The 19,222-nt window shown below is 39.4% G+C and overlaps 1 protein-coding gene across 2 annotated transcripts in view; it reads right to left on the bottom strand.

Annotated features, from left to right (window-relative positions):
• ZCCHC24 (zinc finger CCHC-type containing 24) overlaps positions 1 to 19,222 on the bottom strand; it is a 121,860-nt gene that overhangs the window by 35,235 nt on the left and 67,403 nt on the right. Inside the window, exon 3 of one of the 2 annotated variants that reach the window (XM_074830526.1) lies at positions 18,634 to 18,714. The exons of the other annotated variant lie outside the window; for it this stretch is intronic. Within the exon in view, the coding sequence (XP_074686627.1) occupies positions 18,634 to 18,714 (81 nt within the window). The remainder of the gene's footprint in view (positions 1 to 18,633; positions 18,715 to 19,222) is intronic. 2 annotated transcript variants of the gene reach the window in all.

The following is a 19,222-nucleotide window of genomic DNA, read 5'->3' as shown; positions in this document are numbered from 1 at the left end:
AATGGCCTTTCTTCTGGGACAGCCTCATCTTTAATAATTGTAGAGCTCTACTGCTCAGCTGGGTTCACTCTTGCTTGGCAAAATTAAGCCTATAAGAAATGGATTTATCTTCATGCTTACTTTATACACAGATGCAGTTATTCTAATATCAGAGACTAGTATCTCCTGTCCAGCACTTAGCAATACAAGGCCCTTGCTAGCAGCGATGGACAGCTTGAGCTCTGTCAAAGGTACCAGTGAAAGGAAGCAAGATGAAGCAGGGGAAGCCTGCTCTTCCTAGGACATCCAAGTAAGCCCTGAAGGATGCTGAGGGACAGTAGACATTTCCACTGGAGACAAATATGTCAACAACAACCTATGGAAGAGATCGAGCCCTTTTGATAGTTTGCTCAATGAGTCATCAGACTCCTTCACACAAACATCATTGGCTCCTCATGCCCTTGCTGTTGAATTAAATTAATTTAAATTAATATTATTGAAATAAATTTATTGCATTACCTACTAGCTGAGCACGAGTACTGAGCTCCCTTAGAAATCTCCCTACTCAGAGCAATGCACAAAGGTGGTTAAGCCTGGGGTATTTGTGTTATGAAGACTGCTGCAATGGAGATCTGGCAAGGCTTAATAATTTCAGACAATCTTATCTTTCTATTTTAAATTGTCCTCTAATGAGGCTGTGTTAAAGTATTATTATACCTCACTGCAGAGGTTGCTGTGTTTTAGTGAAAAGTTAAATGAATTTTGTGGGCCATTAATAACATACCCTGGGCTATTTCCCACTTGCTTCCATTCTAGAGTACTCACCAAATTATACAGAGTATATCTGCTGGTATGGAAATGCAGCTACCTTTGGGGTGGAGAAGAGTACCAGTCTGTGCTTTGCATCTAGGTAACTTTTCACAGTAATAAATCTTTTGTCTAGAAATGTAGTGGGGTATGCTCAGTATGTATGGCCTTCAGGAAGAAAAGCTCTTTCTAATAGCTACCAAATGCAAGGCTGTGTTAATGACAAAATGACAATGGGATGTGAATCAGTTTTGAGAAGCTGAAACAATTTTATCATAATACATAATTAATCTAAATATAAGATTAATAACAGCAGCAATGATGATATAGAAAGATAAGAATGTATTCGTTAGACTTTTAACTTCCACGCATAAATGGAAATAAGAGTATGTGTTATGTACATTTAGTGTGAGCTATACAATTTACTTGGCAAATGTAGTGAATTTTCCTTAATTCCCCAATTTGATATAACGTTATTGCTAGATGGCTCATTAGTGAAACTGTAGTTAAATAGCTCCATAATACATTTTGAGAGCTGATGGAAACTGACAGAGAAGATTCTGGGAAGGTGGGATGGTGTCTCAGGTGACCCCTTCCTAAAGGCTGGCCTAGCTGAAACAGCTTGGGAGGAGGAATTGTGTTCTAAACCATTCCAGTTCCTTCTTGAAGATAAAAGGAATAAATATGTGTCAAGTATGTCACTACTAATCTATTCTGATGGTTGTGGGGAGTGCTTTGGTTGTAGAACAAGATGCTACAGCTGTCAGACTGGCCTGTAGGCAGCACACTCTGTGTTGCCAGGATGAATTCAGGGAAACACGTGCAAGAAATCATTTTAGAGACAGCCCATCAACCACTTCTTTTTAAGGACATGGTTCTGCACATGAAATCAGGGTATAAACAGGAAAGGCCTACTCCTTCATCTTGTTATCTGCATATGCAGTAGAAGGGGAATCCAGAGTGTCTTCACTTCTCGAAAGCATCCACAGTTAAGTGTCTTATTCCTAAATCATCGTTTAAGATTTGGGTTTAAACAGAATGAACTGAAGTCACAGCTTCAACATCAGGCAACAAAGTACTTGAAAATCCCTTCCCTTGCCTGTCCTGTATTCCCTACTGGATATCAAACAGTGGAGTAGATATTTTCTTTTTTTTTTGCTTAGAAATACATGAAGAATGAGTAAGGAGAACTCTTAAGAGTGCACAGACAGGGAATTTAAGAACTAGAAACATAATCTGTAGTGAAGTCAATAGAAAGAGTGGATTAAAATAGAAACATAACAATGTGTTATGAAGGAAAGAGGTAAGAAAAAAGTGTGGAATCACATATTCACTGTAATTTGCAGCATAGCAAGGAAGTGGAGTGTTAATACCTAACAAAACTGCACAGAGATAGATGTGCCCATCAGTCAGAAGTGCGTATCTGTGCTCTCTCGGCAGCTTCACCAACATTCAGCAGTGTTTCCTGCTCTTTCACTGATTTTTTTCAGTGGGTTCTATTCTTAAAATATTACATGTTAAAATAGTGCTCTTCTCTAGAACGGGGGGTGGGAAGATGACTGTCCAGTGTTTTAAAGTGAAAACAGTAGTTGTGACGTCTATGTATGTAGTTTTAATTCTTTGCTTTTTCTGTACTTCGGTTTGATTTGTGAAATGGCAAAAAAAATACACTGTTCTGTATCATATGATATTAGCAGTCTTAAATGCATTAAAACTTCTGAATTTACTTAATTTGCCATCATTGATAATAGAACCATCAGTTCTTCCTTCTTGTAGATGTTTGAAAACATCCCGGGGCCATTAAACAGTGAATCCTTGTTACTCTATTTAGGTTTATGATCTAATAGCTTATTCAGGATATTAGCATAGATGTGTGTGATCTGGGTTGGGATAGAGCCAATTTCTTATTACACCTGTCTTTGTGCTGTTTTTCTCAGGCTTTATCCAGGTTATTTAAAACATTATTCTTTTATATAAAACTTGTAAAGCTTAAAACATATAAATATTTCCTGTAAGTAGAATTAGGTAGGGAAATACAAAAGAACTTAACTGAACCTTTTAATAAAAAGTTGAATCTCTAATTAGGTTGGTATTGTCCCCCAATTAGTTTATATTTATGACACCTTGCAGTTAGTGCCAGTTGAGTGATCTGACTAAACCAGAGGTGTTTTAAAAAAAAAAAAAAAAAAAGGCTTTTGATGCCAGAAGACTGTAACCACACAAGGACTATCAGTTCTCTTATGAAACAGATGTTTCATTGCTTCATATAGAGGAAATGGAGATCAGCTGATTACCTCACAGGTTGGCCTGAAAGAGTGAGCCTGTTGCTTCCAGTCAATGACTGCGAGAAGTGTTTTAGAAATGCACAATTTGACTTGGGAAAGGGGCAGCGGTGAATAACTAGCTTGGAGTGGTACTTGGCAAGAAGGTTGTGATGACAGCGTATTTTTGAAGGCACCGTGAAACAAAGAAGTGTTCCAAAAAAGGAGATATGCACAACAAATTCCAGGGCAGGAGAACAGCTGCAAAAATCTTTTCTGCCTTTGTTTGATCTCTGATTTTAAACTGAACCGCTTTGTTTCACAGTGCCTGCAAACAACTGGAGCACTTCTAATGCCACTATTCATACCTGTTTGTAGAGAAGTTGGAGCTATTTGCATCCATTTTGGTGTGTAGATGGATCTGCATTTAACAGGTTTTTGTTAACCAAGGAGGAGTATTTAAAGTTATTAGTTCAAATTTTACAGTTGTGACCTCTGCAGGCTGCACAGCCGTGTCGGTGGGCAGCGCTGCTCTGCAGGGGGGGTGCAGAAGGGCTCACCTGGGTTGGGCGTAGTTCTGCTTGGTGTGTAAGGAAGCGTGGAGGACACAAGATTAGGAGTGCTGCTGTTTGGTGTCCATTCACGTTTGTCAGTGGGATAACTTACAGATATCTGTCTGCGTAGACTGCAGGTCCTGTCACATCACTGTGTGATAAGCACCCATGACACACGGGGAGCAGACAGACACCCCTGCTTTGGTGCTGTTGTGCCACCAGACCAGGCGTGCACACAGCAGGAGTCACGCTGCTTGTGATGCAGCTGTCTGCAGCTTCTGCTCAGGTGACTGGGGTGGGCCATGGCAGCCCTCAAGTGCTCTCATAAAATCTGGGTGGTCTGTCCCAGCTAATATGTACACAACTTCGCAGCTTTTTGCATAGGATGCTTTGGAAAACATTCTCTCTGTCCATACTCACTGGAAACTGTTTTGGGACCTTGTTGAAGGATACATTCAACATTGTATAAGTAGAACTGTGCCGAAAATTTAAGGCAGCCCTGTTACAGTAAAGTCAGTTTTGTAAACTTGCAAAAGAAATTGCTTTCAACCACAATTTAGCAATAATCTGTTGAAGCGTATGGGGCCAATTTAGGATTTGCATTCCCCTTTCAGATAATTAGCTCAGCTAAAAGTGAGTTATATTACAAGTGCTTAACCAAGAGAAAAGAAATAGTGTCTCTTCTGCTAACCAGGATTAACGAAGACCAGAAGTAAAACTGCATATGAAGCTCCTGCCTGGAAGTTAAGAGCTTTTCAAACCAGTTCAAAATTTCTCCCTAGAAAAGCAGTGCTCAAGATTGCCTGGATTTGAGCCTGTGTTGTGCACAGTAACAGCTGCAGCTTCCTGGCTGGGAACAGGACTGGCAGGGGGATGGGGACAGTGTGGGGCTTCCAGCAGCTGGGAGTAGGTCATTTTAGTATTTGCACTGGTGAATAGGAAGGACAAAAGGAAAGAGTTGGACCTTGCCAGTAAAAGGGCATATAAACAAAGGATAGAGAATTTTTATTCTGTCCAGGAAATAGAAACTACTCAAAAACCTGTTTACTACAATAAATAAATAAAAGCCTTAGAGCACAGAGTTTTGCATTCATTTGAATATGGTAATTATCTTTAAGCCATTCAGATAGAGATTAATATACCCACAAGCAAAGGATATATTCATTCCATTAAACGGAGACTGCCGAACAGCACCTTACACTGAAGACAAGATAGAATTTGCAGAAGGAATTAAGCACCCAAGGCACACTGACTTCCTACGGCTGCCCTAAAATTCCTAGACTAATGATGTACTAGCATAGCAAGGGACTAATGATGTACTATCATGGCAAGGTATATAATAGGAGGAAAGGGCCTGTGATCATTTTGGCCAGTGTGAAGATGAACTTCCCTTTGCAGCATCGGCACTGTTTGCACATTTGCTTTCCATAAGCCAAGTGCTTAGTCATGTAAACATGTTTCCAAAACCAAACAAGCCAGGATGCTAGCTGAACCAGAGTTAAACAAAGGTCGTTCAGGTGGCACTAAACCAAGGCCCTAAATCCCAGTACCTGACTACAGAAGCAGCAAACTGAACACTGTTTTCTCCAATAGTATATGTAATGTGTTATTCCCCCACTGTTTCTTTGGTCCTTTCCTCATAGAAATTGCAGTGTACAATATCGGATTTTGAAGGGAATATTCTGAAACCTTGTGTTGCAGACTAAATGTCACAAAATAGACACAAAATATACACTTGTAGATGGTGGGAAATTTGGTCAGTTAAATGGAAATAAAAAAGTTTGTGCATTACATCTGAGGGAGAAACAGAGCTGTCCAAAATGCTGACTAGTGTTAAAGGCAGGTATGACTTTGGTGCCCCTGTCTGCCCTTGGCAGAAACTGAGCAATACAATTGGTTCTTTCAGCCTTGACTACATGCACATCCTCCTTGATGATCAGCTGCCTGAAATAAGTTCTCTTCCAGAAAACAGAAGAGTAAATGAGGTGAAATGACCATCAGATAGTCTGCACTTATTAGTAGTTAATTAACAGAGTTCTCTACTCTCTTAGGTTTTTTTTTTCTTTCTTGCTATGACTTCCATGCTCTTCCTTATTCTTTTCTTCTTTCCTTCTCTTTTCAGGATCAGTGTTCTTAATGTTTAGAAACTTCAACAGTGGAGGGAAAAAGAACTATGTGTAAAATCTCCTCTAAGTCATTCTTCTCTGCAGAAAAGCAGGGCTCTGTGTCATCTACAAATGAAGCTTTCTTTTCAGTTACACTTGTCCCCCTTCAGCACTGTCCTCTACCCTGACTACTTGCTCCTTTTAGTCACATTATGATAAACAGACTTTTTTCTGTGAGGCTCAGTAGATAGTAATAACTCAGCCCCATGAGGCAGAAATATAACTTTATAGTGTATGTGATCTGTCAGAAGTGGTGATATCTAGGACTGTACAGTAAGTAGTTGCAGGAAACACAGCTTATGGACCTATTTATTAAAATCTGTTGTAGAAACAGACATACAAACTGTAGCAATTAATGAAAAAAGTCACAAAAATCTGACTGTGTATAACTTGCAAATTATTTTTAAACACAAAGTCACAGTAGTAAACTGTTTTCAATTCATGATTTACTGGTTCCATTCAAAATTGAGCAGGAGATCCCAGCTGAGTGTAGAAACTGTAGCAGATGGGAAAATATTGCACATTGGTTTTGGGTTCTTCTGAATTTCAAACCAAAAATGAGTGTAGATGATGGTTTTGTTTATAATACTAACAACTTGCTGGGAACTTGAAAATTTGCCTTTTTACCTCTTATAACATCAGAATTGCAATCACTTTCCCAGACTTGACTGGAAATGTTCCTGACTGATGGAAGAAGAGGTTCTCTCAAACAGGGAGCAATCATAGACAAACATTAACTCATATTAAACATATTACTAATACATGTAAAGAGACCACAGAAGCTGAAGCGTTCTGCATGCCATGCTGATTTAAAACCAGCAAGAAGATATGCATCCTTTAGATGCATAGAAAGATGGAAGAAAATATCCTAGGAAGTTTGTAATCTCACAATAATCAGCATTAAAACCAAAGAAAGCACTTCCACGCAGTATGTTATGTCATAACATCATTCAGCAATCTCTCCCAGCCTTCTTTAGTACAGTGGAAATCTTGTTCTAAACAGGACTTTTCATTTTTAAATAAATTGTAAACATACCAACTTCAATACATATTTACTTGAAGACAAGCTCAAAATGTGCACACCTTGTACTCAGGGAGGCTTGTGGTAATCCTTAACTCCTGAGTGCCCTTATTCCTGAAGTTAAGACTTCCCCTTTAAAAAGGTTGCTCCCCTCAGGGACAAGTGCTAGTGAAACTGATGATGATTCTAGTAAGGGAACTGTAGGTACCCTTAGGTAATATGGCCCAGTTCATGAAACAACTTGAAGATGAGGATTGTATGGACCACCTAGTCAAAGGCATTTAGAATATACCATGAACTCCGTGAAAGTGTCTGTAGGATCTCAGCATGTGATCCAGACTGTACTTCTGTTTTCTGGAAAGCTGTAGAAGACAAGCTGACTCTTGAATTGCTAGGGACACATGTGGCACTGCACTTGAATACCCTTAGCTTCCTAAGAGGTGTTGGCATCATATTCAAGTACACAGTATTGGACTCACACAGAGAAGTGAGGAAGATAGGAGTAAAGCAGGCTAGATCATTTCCTGTAGAGAGGGACTGAACTGCAGTATTTGGAGAGAGGAAGAAAAACGTTGCTTGATAATTATGACAAGTTAGTCTCAGGGAGGAATACTATAATAGCCCTAAAAGAGTGACTAAATTTGACCGGTCTTGAGATTCCACTAGTCCTAAAACATTTCCAAAAGCTCTCTCCCTTGGCTGCCAGCATCAGCTCTTGTTCCTGTTCAGCTTCAAGCAGCTGTTTTTCATCCGTGAAGTCAATTCACTCCTGAATGTGGGCTCACTACGTAGAAGTGATTGCAGGCAGTGAAAAATAGCTAGTGCTATGTGTGTGACATACATACATACATATTGCTGGCATTTAAATGCAACAATCTTGTCTAGTAAATGCAACCATGCAGATACTGTAAGAGACCAGAGGGAAAACTGATTCTTATGGGATGCCACAAAACTCAGTCAAGGAAGGGGAACAACTATTGGACGTGCTGTTCCTGTTGAAAAAGGCTGAAGCCACGTTAACACATCACTCTGGTTGTCTGCCACCTCTTCTTGGTGCAACAGCTGTATCTCATGGCCAGTAGTATAAAACGCTAAAGAGGTGCAGGATGAAGCGAATGGATGTGTTCTCTCTTCATTGCCAGAACGAGGTCGTCCATCAGTTCCATTATAGCGGTTTCATTTGTGTTCTGGCTTGCATCCAAGCTGTGCTGGGACTGCTTCAGTTAGCTAAGGCAGACTCAACTCTTGTAAGACATATATTTCCTATCACAGGCAGAGCATTCCTTCAAAGAACTGTATTTTTATCTATACTTTTATGAATATCTGTCAGCCAGACAAGAAGCTGTCCAAGATGTTCATACAGGATAGTAGTAGATTGATTTGAATTTATGCAATAGTATTAACCAGACCTTTCATAAATATTAAAAGATTAAGTATGCACTGTGCTGTTTAAGCTGCTACTGCATTGTCTTAACCCTCCCCTTCCCCCTACCTGCTTCCGCCCTTTCAGTATCATGCTAATCAATTCTGCAGACATTTGGGATCAAAAAATACTGGCAGAAAAGGGGAAAAAGCTTCCCTGGTATTACTGCTGAGCTATAGGCTGGATCTGGGTTTAAAAAAAAAATATATTTATACTACTGGCCACAAAATGGCTTAATGCCTAGATCCTGCAGTAGGAGTTCCTCCAGCAAACCCATTTAATGATTCATCATTATCTCTCTTAAAAGAAATATAACTATACAATTGTATGCAAAATACACATTGCACTTCACTAAAAGGGGAGGAACAAGATTCCACCTTCCACCAATTCCAGGCATCCATCTCATTAGTCTTAGACTCAGTGGCATATCTTTAACAAGCCTGCAGGTAACATTTTAAAGCATTCCCTGCTTATTCAGCGTACCCCAAGCAGTCTCCTGGTTTGTTTGCCTTTTAAGTTTAAACTTGTCAACTTTTGTGATTCTGGTTGGTGTCTGCAGCTCACAGCAGATACCAATATATTATTATTTTGTTTCATTTTGTTTGTATTATTTGTGTTGTGTTTTAATGTGAGGTCATTACAGTGAAAAAGTTTTATGTATAAATGCAAAGAGGGTCAAAAAAACCAAATCTCCACTACTCACTGGAAATGCAAATAAATTGGCAGGGTCCTAAATTTCTACGGATTTCTGTAATCTTAATAGAAATTGGGTGGTACAGTTTAATATAGCACCCTGGAAATAAATAAAGTGTGCTTATAGCTCAGTGCTTAGTCAAGATGTCAGGGCTTGAACAGCTAACCCCCAGAAAGACCCTCATGTAGTCAGAGGCAAGGCCAGCCTTACCAGTCAACCTGTGGACATAGGTTGGGCCAGTCGAGTGTGATAGCCCCTTCACACTGGGACACAGATTTAATCAAAATAGCTAGCACTGTGAATCTAGTTGCCCTGAACAAGTCTCCTGACTATAGTAGTGCCAACTCCCTAACCTTTACAAACTGATATAACTGTCTTTGCTCAGCAGATAAACAATCACGTTTGAGGTCAAAACTGATGAAGTTGAGTGCCAAAAAGCATGTAACACCACATCTCTGGGTGCACTGCTAGCTGCAAGGATTCAAATGCGTGGCATGTCCTTGTTTTTATTCCTGTCTTCTAACTGTAGCATTACATACGTACCTATCTTTCTCCCAGAAATAAAATCTGTGAATCTGGGAGCATGTATGATTATACATGAAATGTCAGTTGCTTTTCTTCAGCGTGTGCTGGGAATGTTCAGCAACTTTAAAGGTGATTTAAAGATGAAGCCCTGAATCTCTCACACAATTCCATTCCATTCAGCATCCAAGTTCTTTGGAGAAAGTTAATGAAAGTAAAACAGAATAAGATGATGCATCTAAATGTAGTACAGAAGTCTCGGCTTGTATGGGGTCACTAACACTGGACTGTTTCACACAATTCAAAGACTGTCTTTTGAAACAGAAGCCTGGAAAGAAAAAGGACTTATCCCTCTGACCACCCATTTCTGTCCTGGACCTAGCATGGTTAATCCAGAGCAAAGTTTATTCCACAGCACTGAAAAGGGCAGGCTCCCTCAACAGTCTTTGGTTTTGAGGTGACTTTAGCTCTTTGTAATTGCCAACATAGCACCTGCACTGGGAACAAATTTTTAAAAGTAGGTCACAACTGCACATGCAATTATTGATTGCACAAAACAGGCAGGCTGTAAAAGTGTCCTGGTGTATCTGCTTTAAGTGCTGGCACGCAATGTCAGGAAACCCAGGACCACCTGTGGAGTCGTCACTGCGGTATGATCCTGTTAAGTTAATACTCTCGAGCCTCTCTGCTGACTAATACAGGCAAACATTACAGCCAGCCAGGATTTTAATAAGCAGGACACTTTTACCTAGGGCACATGCCAACCCTAAACGTACTGTGGAAAGCAAGCACAAAAGTAAGCAAGGGGTTAAAAAAGAAAATGTCTGGCTTTTTCAACAGCTGGGTTCCATTGTGAAAGGGTCATGTGGTGCCAAGGAAAACAGAAAATAGGAAGGCACACAGATTTGTTAGTTTGAAGTAATTGACCACATGGTGTCCAATGGTTTGTGTTCTCATGTTCTCCAGAGCAAGGTCCCATGAGAGCTGAGGCAGGGGTTCCAGTTCCTAGCACACTATTGTTTACCCTGATGGTTTCCAGATGCTGGAGACAAGGACAGTGAAATCTTTGGGATGCTGCCAAAGAATGAAAAAGACTAAAGAAAACACAGAGGGTATTCTTTTCATTTTAGTTTTAAAGAGACAGTACTTCTTTTCACTAAGAGCACCTTCCTTTACCGTTCCCCTGCTCCCTCAAATACACATGCACACACTGGTTCTCTCTCTTTCTGCCCTTTCCCCCCCCCTCTCTGTTTCTCTATCTTTTTGTATTTAAACAGCTCTGTAATGCAACCAACCAAGGGAAAGCAATGTAAGTTTTTTGGGTTTTTTTCCCCTTGGCATCTGTAGCTTATTTAGCTGTAACACAGTGGATGTGCAAAAATGGTCAGAAAACCCCAGCAAAAACTTTGTAGCAGGCAGATCACCAAGACAGTGTCAGCAGTGATGGGAAAGCCTCAGAGGCTGTGAGTTCAAGTTTGCTTTGGCACGGCTGGAAGAAGTTTGCAGAATTCTACAAAGCTTTTCCAAACATTTGAACTCACGAAAATCAGGGAAGGGGAGCAAGAACAGGAGAGCAGTAGGCACTTTCACTGGCAAAGCCAGAAAGCAGAGAAGACCAAGGGAATGTAAAATAATGAAAAAAAACCCTAAACACCTTCTGGTAATTATTTCTCAACTTCCAGAAGGATAAGGTCTAAGAGCAGGGCTTCAGTGTTTGGAGACCTGTATTCTAGTCAAGTTTGGCTGCCAGTGCAACATCAAGCTACATCTATACTTAAAACCTCAGGCAAACCGCTGGACAGGTTTCAGACCCTCTGATACTACCATCCTCTGCTTATTCAGTCTTTTCTAAAGAACCTCTTACAAAACTCAGACATGCTGAAACCTGATGTTCTGGGCCTCAGGTATGATAAAAGGGCACAAGTGCCTCTCCTTTTTCTTCTTCCTGTCTCCTGGACAGGCTGAAAGGGCCTTTACATCTCTTCCCTTTGTGATTTGGTAGTCCTTGCGTATAGGGCTGATAAAAATGCATCATTCAGAGAGGGGTATTGGTTTGTTTCTCGCGTACATTTCACAGTTTTTTAATGTTACATGTACTCCTTTCTTTTTCTTACTGTATGTGTTAACATTAACACAGAGGAGCTGGATACTGACAGCACTGAGATCAAAAAGGGTTTAAGAAAGCGACTTCTCAGCAGATGCTGTAAACAGGACTTTCAAGTTTCACTGTGAGACAGTACTTCAGAAACCGAGAGTGGGCTCTGTTTGTACATTGACCTGTACGTGTCCAGTTGTTCTGTGTCAGACAAGTAACGGACCGTGCTGATACACATCTCAGTGCACACACTTGCACACACTTTAGGCACATGATGTGTAAGTTTACATATCTGTTTGATGACATGCCTAAAAACATTGACTGTCTTATTTTGTAACAGAATTGTGCTACTTTTCCAACTCTAAAACCAGATCTGATCTGAATGCTAAAATAATGCAGCCTTTTTATTGCCCCTGATGCAATGAAGTACAGTCTCAACCTTCATTTTGATGCAATGAAGTACAGTCTCAACCTTCATTTTTCCCTTTTAAAAAAAAATAATAAAATTGAAACTGTATTTGAAAATAAAAGGTTACCTGTGATTTTCTAATTAACCTCTTTCCTTGTTCCCAAATAGTATGTAATAAATGAGCTACAAGCCTATTTCCCTCTCTACAAAGTGTAAAGAATTTCAAATGTTTTTATTACCTAGTATTTGAATCACATCTTGAACGGTGCCTGTTATCCACAACCAGTCAGGTAGTTCTGTGTCAAGATTTTTGTTTTACAGTATAGGATGCTTAATACCTTAATTTTTCCTTAATGTAGATCATTAAGGTAGCTCTGGTAACTATATCACATTCTCTGAAGTTGGACTTTTTAATTTTTATTGTAACTAAAGGCAGTTATTTCCTTCATTAAATAGCTTCATTTTGTACAGGCACGTACACATCAGAATTGCTGTACTGGGCCAGACAAAGGTGCTAGTCCAGTTCCTGGTAGGGCCAGCAGTGGATGTCAGAGGAGAGTACAAAACCAAGCTAAGCATAAACCAGTATTTACCCCAGGATGCTCTCCACCAATTTGCAATTGAGGGATGTCCGGAGCCAGAGGTGGTATGTTTTTCCAAACTCCATTCTGACCTTGCTTGTTAGAAATATAATCTGAGAGTACTATATCTGATAGAGCACAGCTGACAAAAGAATGAATGAATAACTGTGTCGTGAATGTGCTAACCAAGTGGAGCGTTAGGTCATAACTCACTTCACTGAAAAAATCACAAGTGACTAAACACTCTGTATTTCTTACTTTGGGTGGAGATAATGAACAACATGACTGATAAACTCTATGTGAAAATCCTTATGTTCCCCATGCTTTGCCTTCTAACTTGAAAGATGCAGATAGAATCAAAATAATTTACAGTCAGCATAGGGAAGATAATTTTGTTCTCAGACTTGCACTTTTTGGAGGCTCAAATGGTATCAAGTAGATTAGCAAGAATGTTTTTATAAAAGGTTCCGTTTTCTCTGTTGAGGTATCTTGGTTTAAACATGCTGCCTGTGTTGGTGACTTATCAAGACATGCTTTTCAATCCAGTTCCTGAAAGACAAACTCCTGCAGACAAAAGCCATTACCAGAGCCCGTGCTCTTCCTGTGCGCTGATCTTACAAGGGCAGAGAGAGGACTGCAGGCAAGGCTGGGCAGTTTGCACTGGCTCCCCTGGACCTGGGCTCAGCCATGGGGAAGAAATACAGCTGCAGTACTGCCACAGAGATTGTACACTCTCTGCAGACAAGCAGAAGAGCTATTCCTAGGGCTGTCAAATGAAAACTTAAACCTCAGCCAAATTTTGATCTTGATGTAAACAGAATAAAATATAGGGAAAATGCTTTGAAATAGAAAACATAATTCTTGCTAAAATTAATGCGCTAAATCTGGTTTTTTATTTCATATTCTTACTTTTCTTTTAAGACTCTGTTTACTGTAAAAGCATAGAGACAGACTTACAGTCCTGTAGAGAGACTGCATCAGTTTCTGAGTGTACCATGCCTCCTTAATGTTTTCTGTCTTAGCAGACTTGAAATGAATAGGTGCGTAACTGAAATTAGTTCTTAGTATATGTGGAAAGAATAATGTGTATTGGATGACAGAGGATAAAGTGGACAGAGCTTAAAAGGGCATTTAATATATGATGATTTTTTCATATTTATTTTCATAACAGGACTGATCCTAAACTAGTCTAAACAGCTCTATATGGGTAAATGCAGCTTGATGGCTTTATGGTGTCTGTGAATGTAGCTCCTAGAATTTTCCTCTTAAACTCTATTATAGAGATGAACTGTATGGAAGGATATTTACTGCAATCCCCTAAATACAGGTACTGCAATTTTGACTGGCTTTCAAGTACTCCTTGAGGGGTAAGTTACCAATTCCCTTGTACCTTCTGCTTTTTCAGGCACCTGAATGAGAGTTTCAAAAGCTTGACAGAAATTAGTACACTTGGGGCTGCAGGTCTGTGCCAAAGCAGTATGAATATCTAACACACTATGTTAAAGCTTAGCGGCAAGATGGAAACCTTTCAATTCCATTACCCTTTCAACCGCTGCCAACCTGGCACTCCAGTGTGCAAGTTTTGAATCAAGCCTGGTGTATTTTTTTCCAGGCAGATTTTTTCCTTACTGTAAAAACTGACTGCTCTATTTTAGAATAACATTTCATTTATGGTATGTAAAAGGTGGCTTGAAGGAGCTCTAGGACAAGCCTTTGATGGCTTAAAAAGAAGAAATGATTTCTTACTAAATATATTCCTCCTCTCATCTGTATACACATTTTTGTAATTGGAGAGATGAGCATGAATCCTGGGTATCTATTTGCCTTTTTCTTATGTGTGCTACTGAAACAACTAAAATGTTTTAAATAATGAATATAAGAAGAGGGACCAAGTGCTTCATAAGCTGTGCTTTGGAGAATCTCTAGATTTGCATCTTCAGTTTCAGATATCAAGGTGGGGTTTTGTTTTCACAAAGTACAGCTCACTGATCTATTTTTCAGGGGTTCAACACATTAAATTAGTATTTCATTTTTTTGTATCTTTACTTATATGATTTTTCAGAAAATTAGAAGGAATATGGTATGGAGCAAATTCAGTACGTAGTGCCAAAAGTGAGGGTAGTATTTTGTTTTGTAATTTTTTTCTATAATTACTATATCTTAAAATTCAAACATTTAAGAGTTTGAACTCTTAATCTAATGCTGTGCATTGGCATTGGATATAGAGCTCTGATCAAGACAAGAAATTTTAAGTGGGATATATGGATATATGTATTTGTTAGAAAGAGGGAGACACCTTCAACATTTGTCTGTGACTCCAGTGTACTAATAATGTGCTTGCTGCAAGCAGCTGATTCTCTTCAAGTACATCTGACCTAGCAGATGTCTTAAAGTTAGGGAGCTATGACCTCAAGCACTGGCTTATAGAGAGATTGGCTCCCAAAGAGGAGCTCCCAAAGAGACAGGCAGAGAGAGAAAATAAGAAAGAAAAATGGTTTTATTTGTTGCATCCGGTTAACCGGTAACAAAACAAACAGAAAAACATACACAATTATATTCTGGATTTCAAGAGCTTCAATTCCAAACTTTGTTTGACCTGGTTACTCTGGGCTGGCTTTAGAAAATGAAATGCTGTGTCTTTCCTCATAGGCTTGAAAACTGTTTCCTGCCTGGGATTTATGGCTAATGGTGGACCTCAAAGGACTGCATAATATTCAGTATCATAGGAAGTGAAGTAGGTTTAGCTGCGAACACAAACTGAAAAGGGGATTATCAGCAGATTTCTGTAGTGCTTGTGTCTATCATGTGTAGCGGACTCCAAGGAATTTTCTCCCCTCTTCTTTTGGCTTGTTTATACTCAGTAAATTGCATGTCTGGGGATTGTATGCTTTGGTCAAAATGTCATCAGTTAAAATGTGAGCACTTTTAAGCTGGTTACATTGCTCTAAAATATTCTACATTAAGATACTATCTTGTTCCCATACAAAATATGGATGTTGCCTTTTTCTGCTGCAACTCGGTTTTTTTGAGGTTTGGGCCTAAAATAGTGGTTTATGTTATATGTCTTTTGAGCTGTACATTTTCTTGTCAGAATGCGTGAACGGATTACTGTCCAGGCAAACCATGCTGCTCATAATCCATGGGGAAATCAGATAGCAGAGCACTGAATGACCCGTGTGGTTTCAAATTGGGTTTCACCGACGACAGCAGAAATTGTGCTGTAGAAGTTGGTGGGAATAAGATACAGCTCCCATTGGGATGAACATAAATAGAGGGGCAGTAACATTTTCTCACTTGCAATTGGTATCTGGTTTCAGGACAATTGAATATAAAGTGCTAAGAGATTAGGAATTTTAAAATTCCTTCTAGTGAGAGCCTCAAAACTGGTGCAGAACTTACAACTACCAGTAATATTTTGCATTTGTTGTTGTTGTGCTTTCCTTGGAGTACTGTGCAAATATTACCTTGAATTCCCAGTTCTCCTGTGCACATGGGAATAAGCCTGCATGGCAGCACCCTTATCTCCTAGGCACTGTGTTGTCAGCCCCTCCAAAAAGCCTTGGAAGTCACTGAACATCCTCCCCCAGGCCATCTTAAAAATGTATAAAACAGGTTACTTCAGAAAGAAGTGATAATCAGTGGGAAATCTTGGTCCCTGTACATTTTTAAGACAATGGCTGCTGCCCGGAGGAAGAGGACACAGCTGCTTCATTGCATGGATCTACACTGCAGCTGCTTGGGTGGCACCAGTGCAAGGGTGGTTCAAGCCTTGTAGCCTCTCCAGAAAAGTCATGCCTGTGGTCTTGTTACATCTTTAGTACTTTGGCTGCCTCTTTCTTTCTTCCTCTTGTATGTATTCATCTTTTCTAGCTAGCCACTATTGTTTCTCAGGTTTTATCACAAAACAATAGCCAAAACTTCTACTCAGGAAATATGCAAAATACTATTTTCTGCTTGTCACAGTAGGCCTCTGCCTACCTGTATTTTTTGGATATAAAGCACAAAATATGGCTGAAAGAGAACCTGCGTTAAGGGAAACAACCTTTCCAGAGCTAGAACAAGACCTGAAGGGAAAAGGGTTTAATTCCACTATGGCACTTGGGACATGTCATTGCCTTTCCTATTCCTCACACTTCCCCAGGGATTACTAGTTACTTTTGGGTTAATAGGAAAGTAGAAAGGCAAAGTTAATAATTTTAGACTCTTCTTATAGCAATGTGGGTCAAACAGAATTAAAAGAGAGTGTAAGAACACAAATAAGAGGAAAAATTGATTAAGTTCTGTTACTGAACAAGGAAAGCTCTCTTTGAATTTAAGGATTAAGGACTGCAGAATATGGCAAAATATTTGAGAATGTCTTTGGCTCTAGGCATGATAGCTGAGATCTAGGTGTTTGTGGGTATCTTCTGTCACAAGCCTACTCACCCAAGCAAGCAAGTTCTTAAATACGTATTTAACTTTGAAAGTATATGAAAAATTATACTGAAATCAGGTAAATTTTGCTGGATCATGGTTTTATGACTCCAGTAGTAAACTTAATTTGAAGGAACCTGAACTTAAACTGTTTTTTTCTTAAAGAAAAAAAAAAAGTGTTCTTATCTCAACGCATTTTCATTCCTCTGAGTTGTGTATGTGGGGAAAAGTTCAGTGCTTATTACTCCTCCTAACACTTAGACTATTTTAGAGCAGACAAAAGAGAAAAGAACCATTGCTGAATGAGACTCTGTTTCCATTGCTTAAGATGGCTCTCATCTTGCTGTAGAAATACGTGTGAAAGCAAAAGAGGCAGCTGCGCCAAAGAGCCCAGTAACTCAGAAATTTCCTGTCCCATTCTTTCCTATGGAGAATGTGGGGATTTGGGAGCTCTCAAGACAAACATGCATCTATATTCCCATATAAGACAACAGTACAGCTGCCAAGATTGCAAGATGCCACAGAATCTGTAATTGTTTCTGAGACAAACTGCTAGGAACGGATAATCCTGCCTTTTATTTATACATCAAAATATATTTTAAAAACCGTCACTGTTAAGGTTATCCATTAAAGTCAAATGGATGCTAGGGTAAACAAACATGAAAATGGCTAATTCCTAGACTCTATATCTGTTTCATTGAGACTAAGATTTTGTGACAGTTTTTGCTGTAGTGCTTTATAATGCTTGCTCACATGCACCAGAAACATCATGAGAAAATACTGATTGGTGAGGGTGGGTGTCATCATCTTCTTGTGATGTGCATATAGTGTTACATAAAACTGTAAGTAAACAGCTGTCCATCACTCAGGACAAAGATGTTTTCCTGCCGAGTTCACTTCAGATGCAATTAAAATCAGAGCTCTAATACTGACTGGGATGAACAGTCGTAGGAGACCTATAATGTTACTGATTTAACACAGACTTTCCCAGCAGCCGTGGAAGTTAAAGACTGTATACCTATGGCTTTGCTCTCATTTGGTTTGAGAACTGGCAGGCACTCCTTTTTTTGCCTGTACAGCACCCTGATGCCAACTGTGGGTTGTCCTTTGCTGCAGCTGCTGCTTCTCCTTGGGAGCACTGCTCCCCAGAAACAGTGCCTGTGCACAACCTGACCAATCTACCTATGAAAAAGCTGTGAAAAAATAACAGCAAGTACAGAAAGCCTGTTTCAGAGTGACATTTCCTCTTTTCCTGTGGAGCACTAGGACAGTGCTCTCTGGATCCTGACTAGAGATAAAACATTTTATGCAAGATTGACCAGAAGAACTCTGAATGTTTCTGAATTGGACTAGCCAAGGAAATCTTGTTGCTTGCTTCTTTTTCTTTCTCTCCCCCCTCTCCCTGCACCTTTTTCCATTGTATGATAATGGTGGAAAGAAGGAAAACAAAGGAATAAAAATAAAAGATCAAGGAAGTCGATATGACCAGACGAAGTGACCACTTTTTCCCATTGTATTTAAAATCCATGCATTAAAAAATATTGGAAGTGTAGGTCTGCGAACATGCTTGCTGGCTGCATTGATGTAAACTGAGCTGCTTTGTTGTGACCTGCTGGTGGTATTTCTGCATGAGAATACTCCATCACTAGCAGGGACCAGTTCAGCAACCAGTTCTGATCAAAGTGTTTTAAATATCACCTTATTAATACCTTGTGCTTGTCTTCATAGTTTTGGGGGTTTTTTTCCTTTCCTTTTCTTTCCTTGGCAATAGATCTGCAGTGTTCTGATTTCTGAAAACATACATGTTTTTGTTAAAGAGTACTTAGATTCTGCACTCTCTCTTTCAGAAGTTAAAACCAGTTAGCTAGAGTTATTGTGGGAAAAAACTAATAATCTTAGGTTCCAGTCTTGCAATTGGATTCATGCAGGATGACCTGTAGTACAGTTGGAAATTTCTCTGAAGTTTAGGGAAAAACAATAGACACGAAGATCTGACTGTAAATTCATGACCTTGAAAACGTATGTTTTGTCACTTACTGTAAGACCAGAGCTGTAGACATGTCTTGATATTTGAAAGGGAATGTGCTAAAAGCAGTCATTTTCCTTTAATGGAAATAATTGTTTATTTGGAATTAAACATTAGCCTTTCCTCGTGTAAATACCGAGGCAAACATATGCAGTCAGAAAGACCTGATCTTACAGTACAAGGCAAAGGGGATAAAGAAATTTTCTTTATATTGGCCTGGGATCATTTGTATTAGTTGAAGTACAACAAAAAAAATCCCTTCTACCACGTCT

Source organism: Strix aluco, chromosome 7, assembly GCF_031877795.1.
Source record: "Strix aluco isolate bStrAlu1 chromosome 7, bStrAlu1.hap1, whole genome shotgun sequence".
Taxonomy (NCBI): Eukaryota; Metazoa; Chordata; class Aves; order Strigiformes; family Strigidae; genus Strix; species Strix aluco.
Note: the sequence above shows the minus strand (reverse complement) of the source record. Positions and strands in the feature narration are given on the sequence as shown.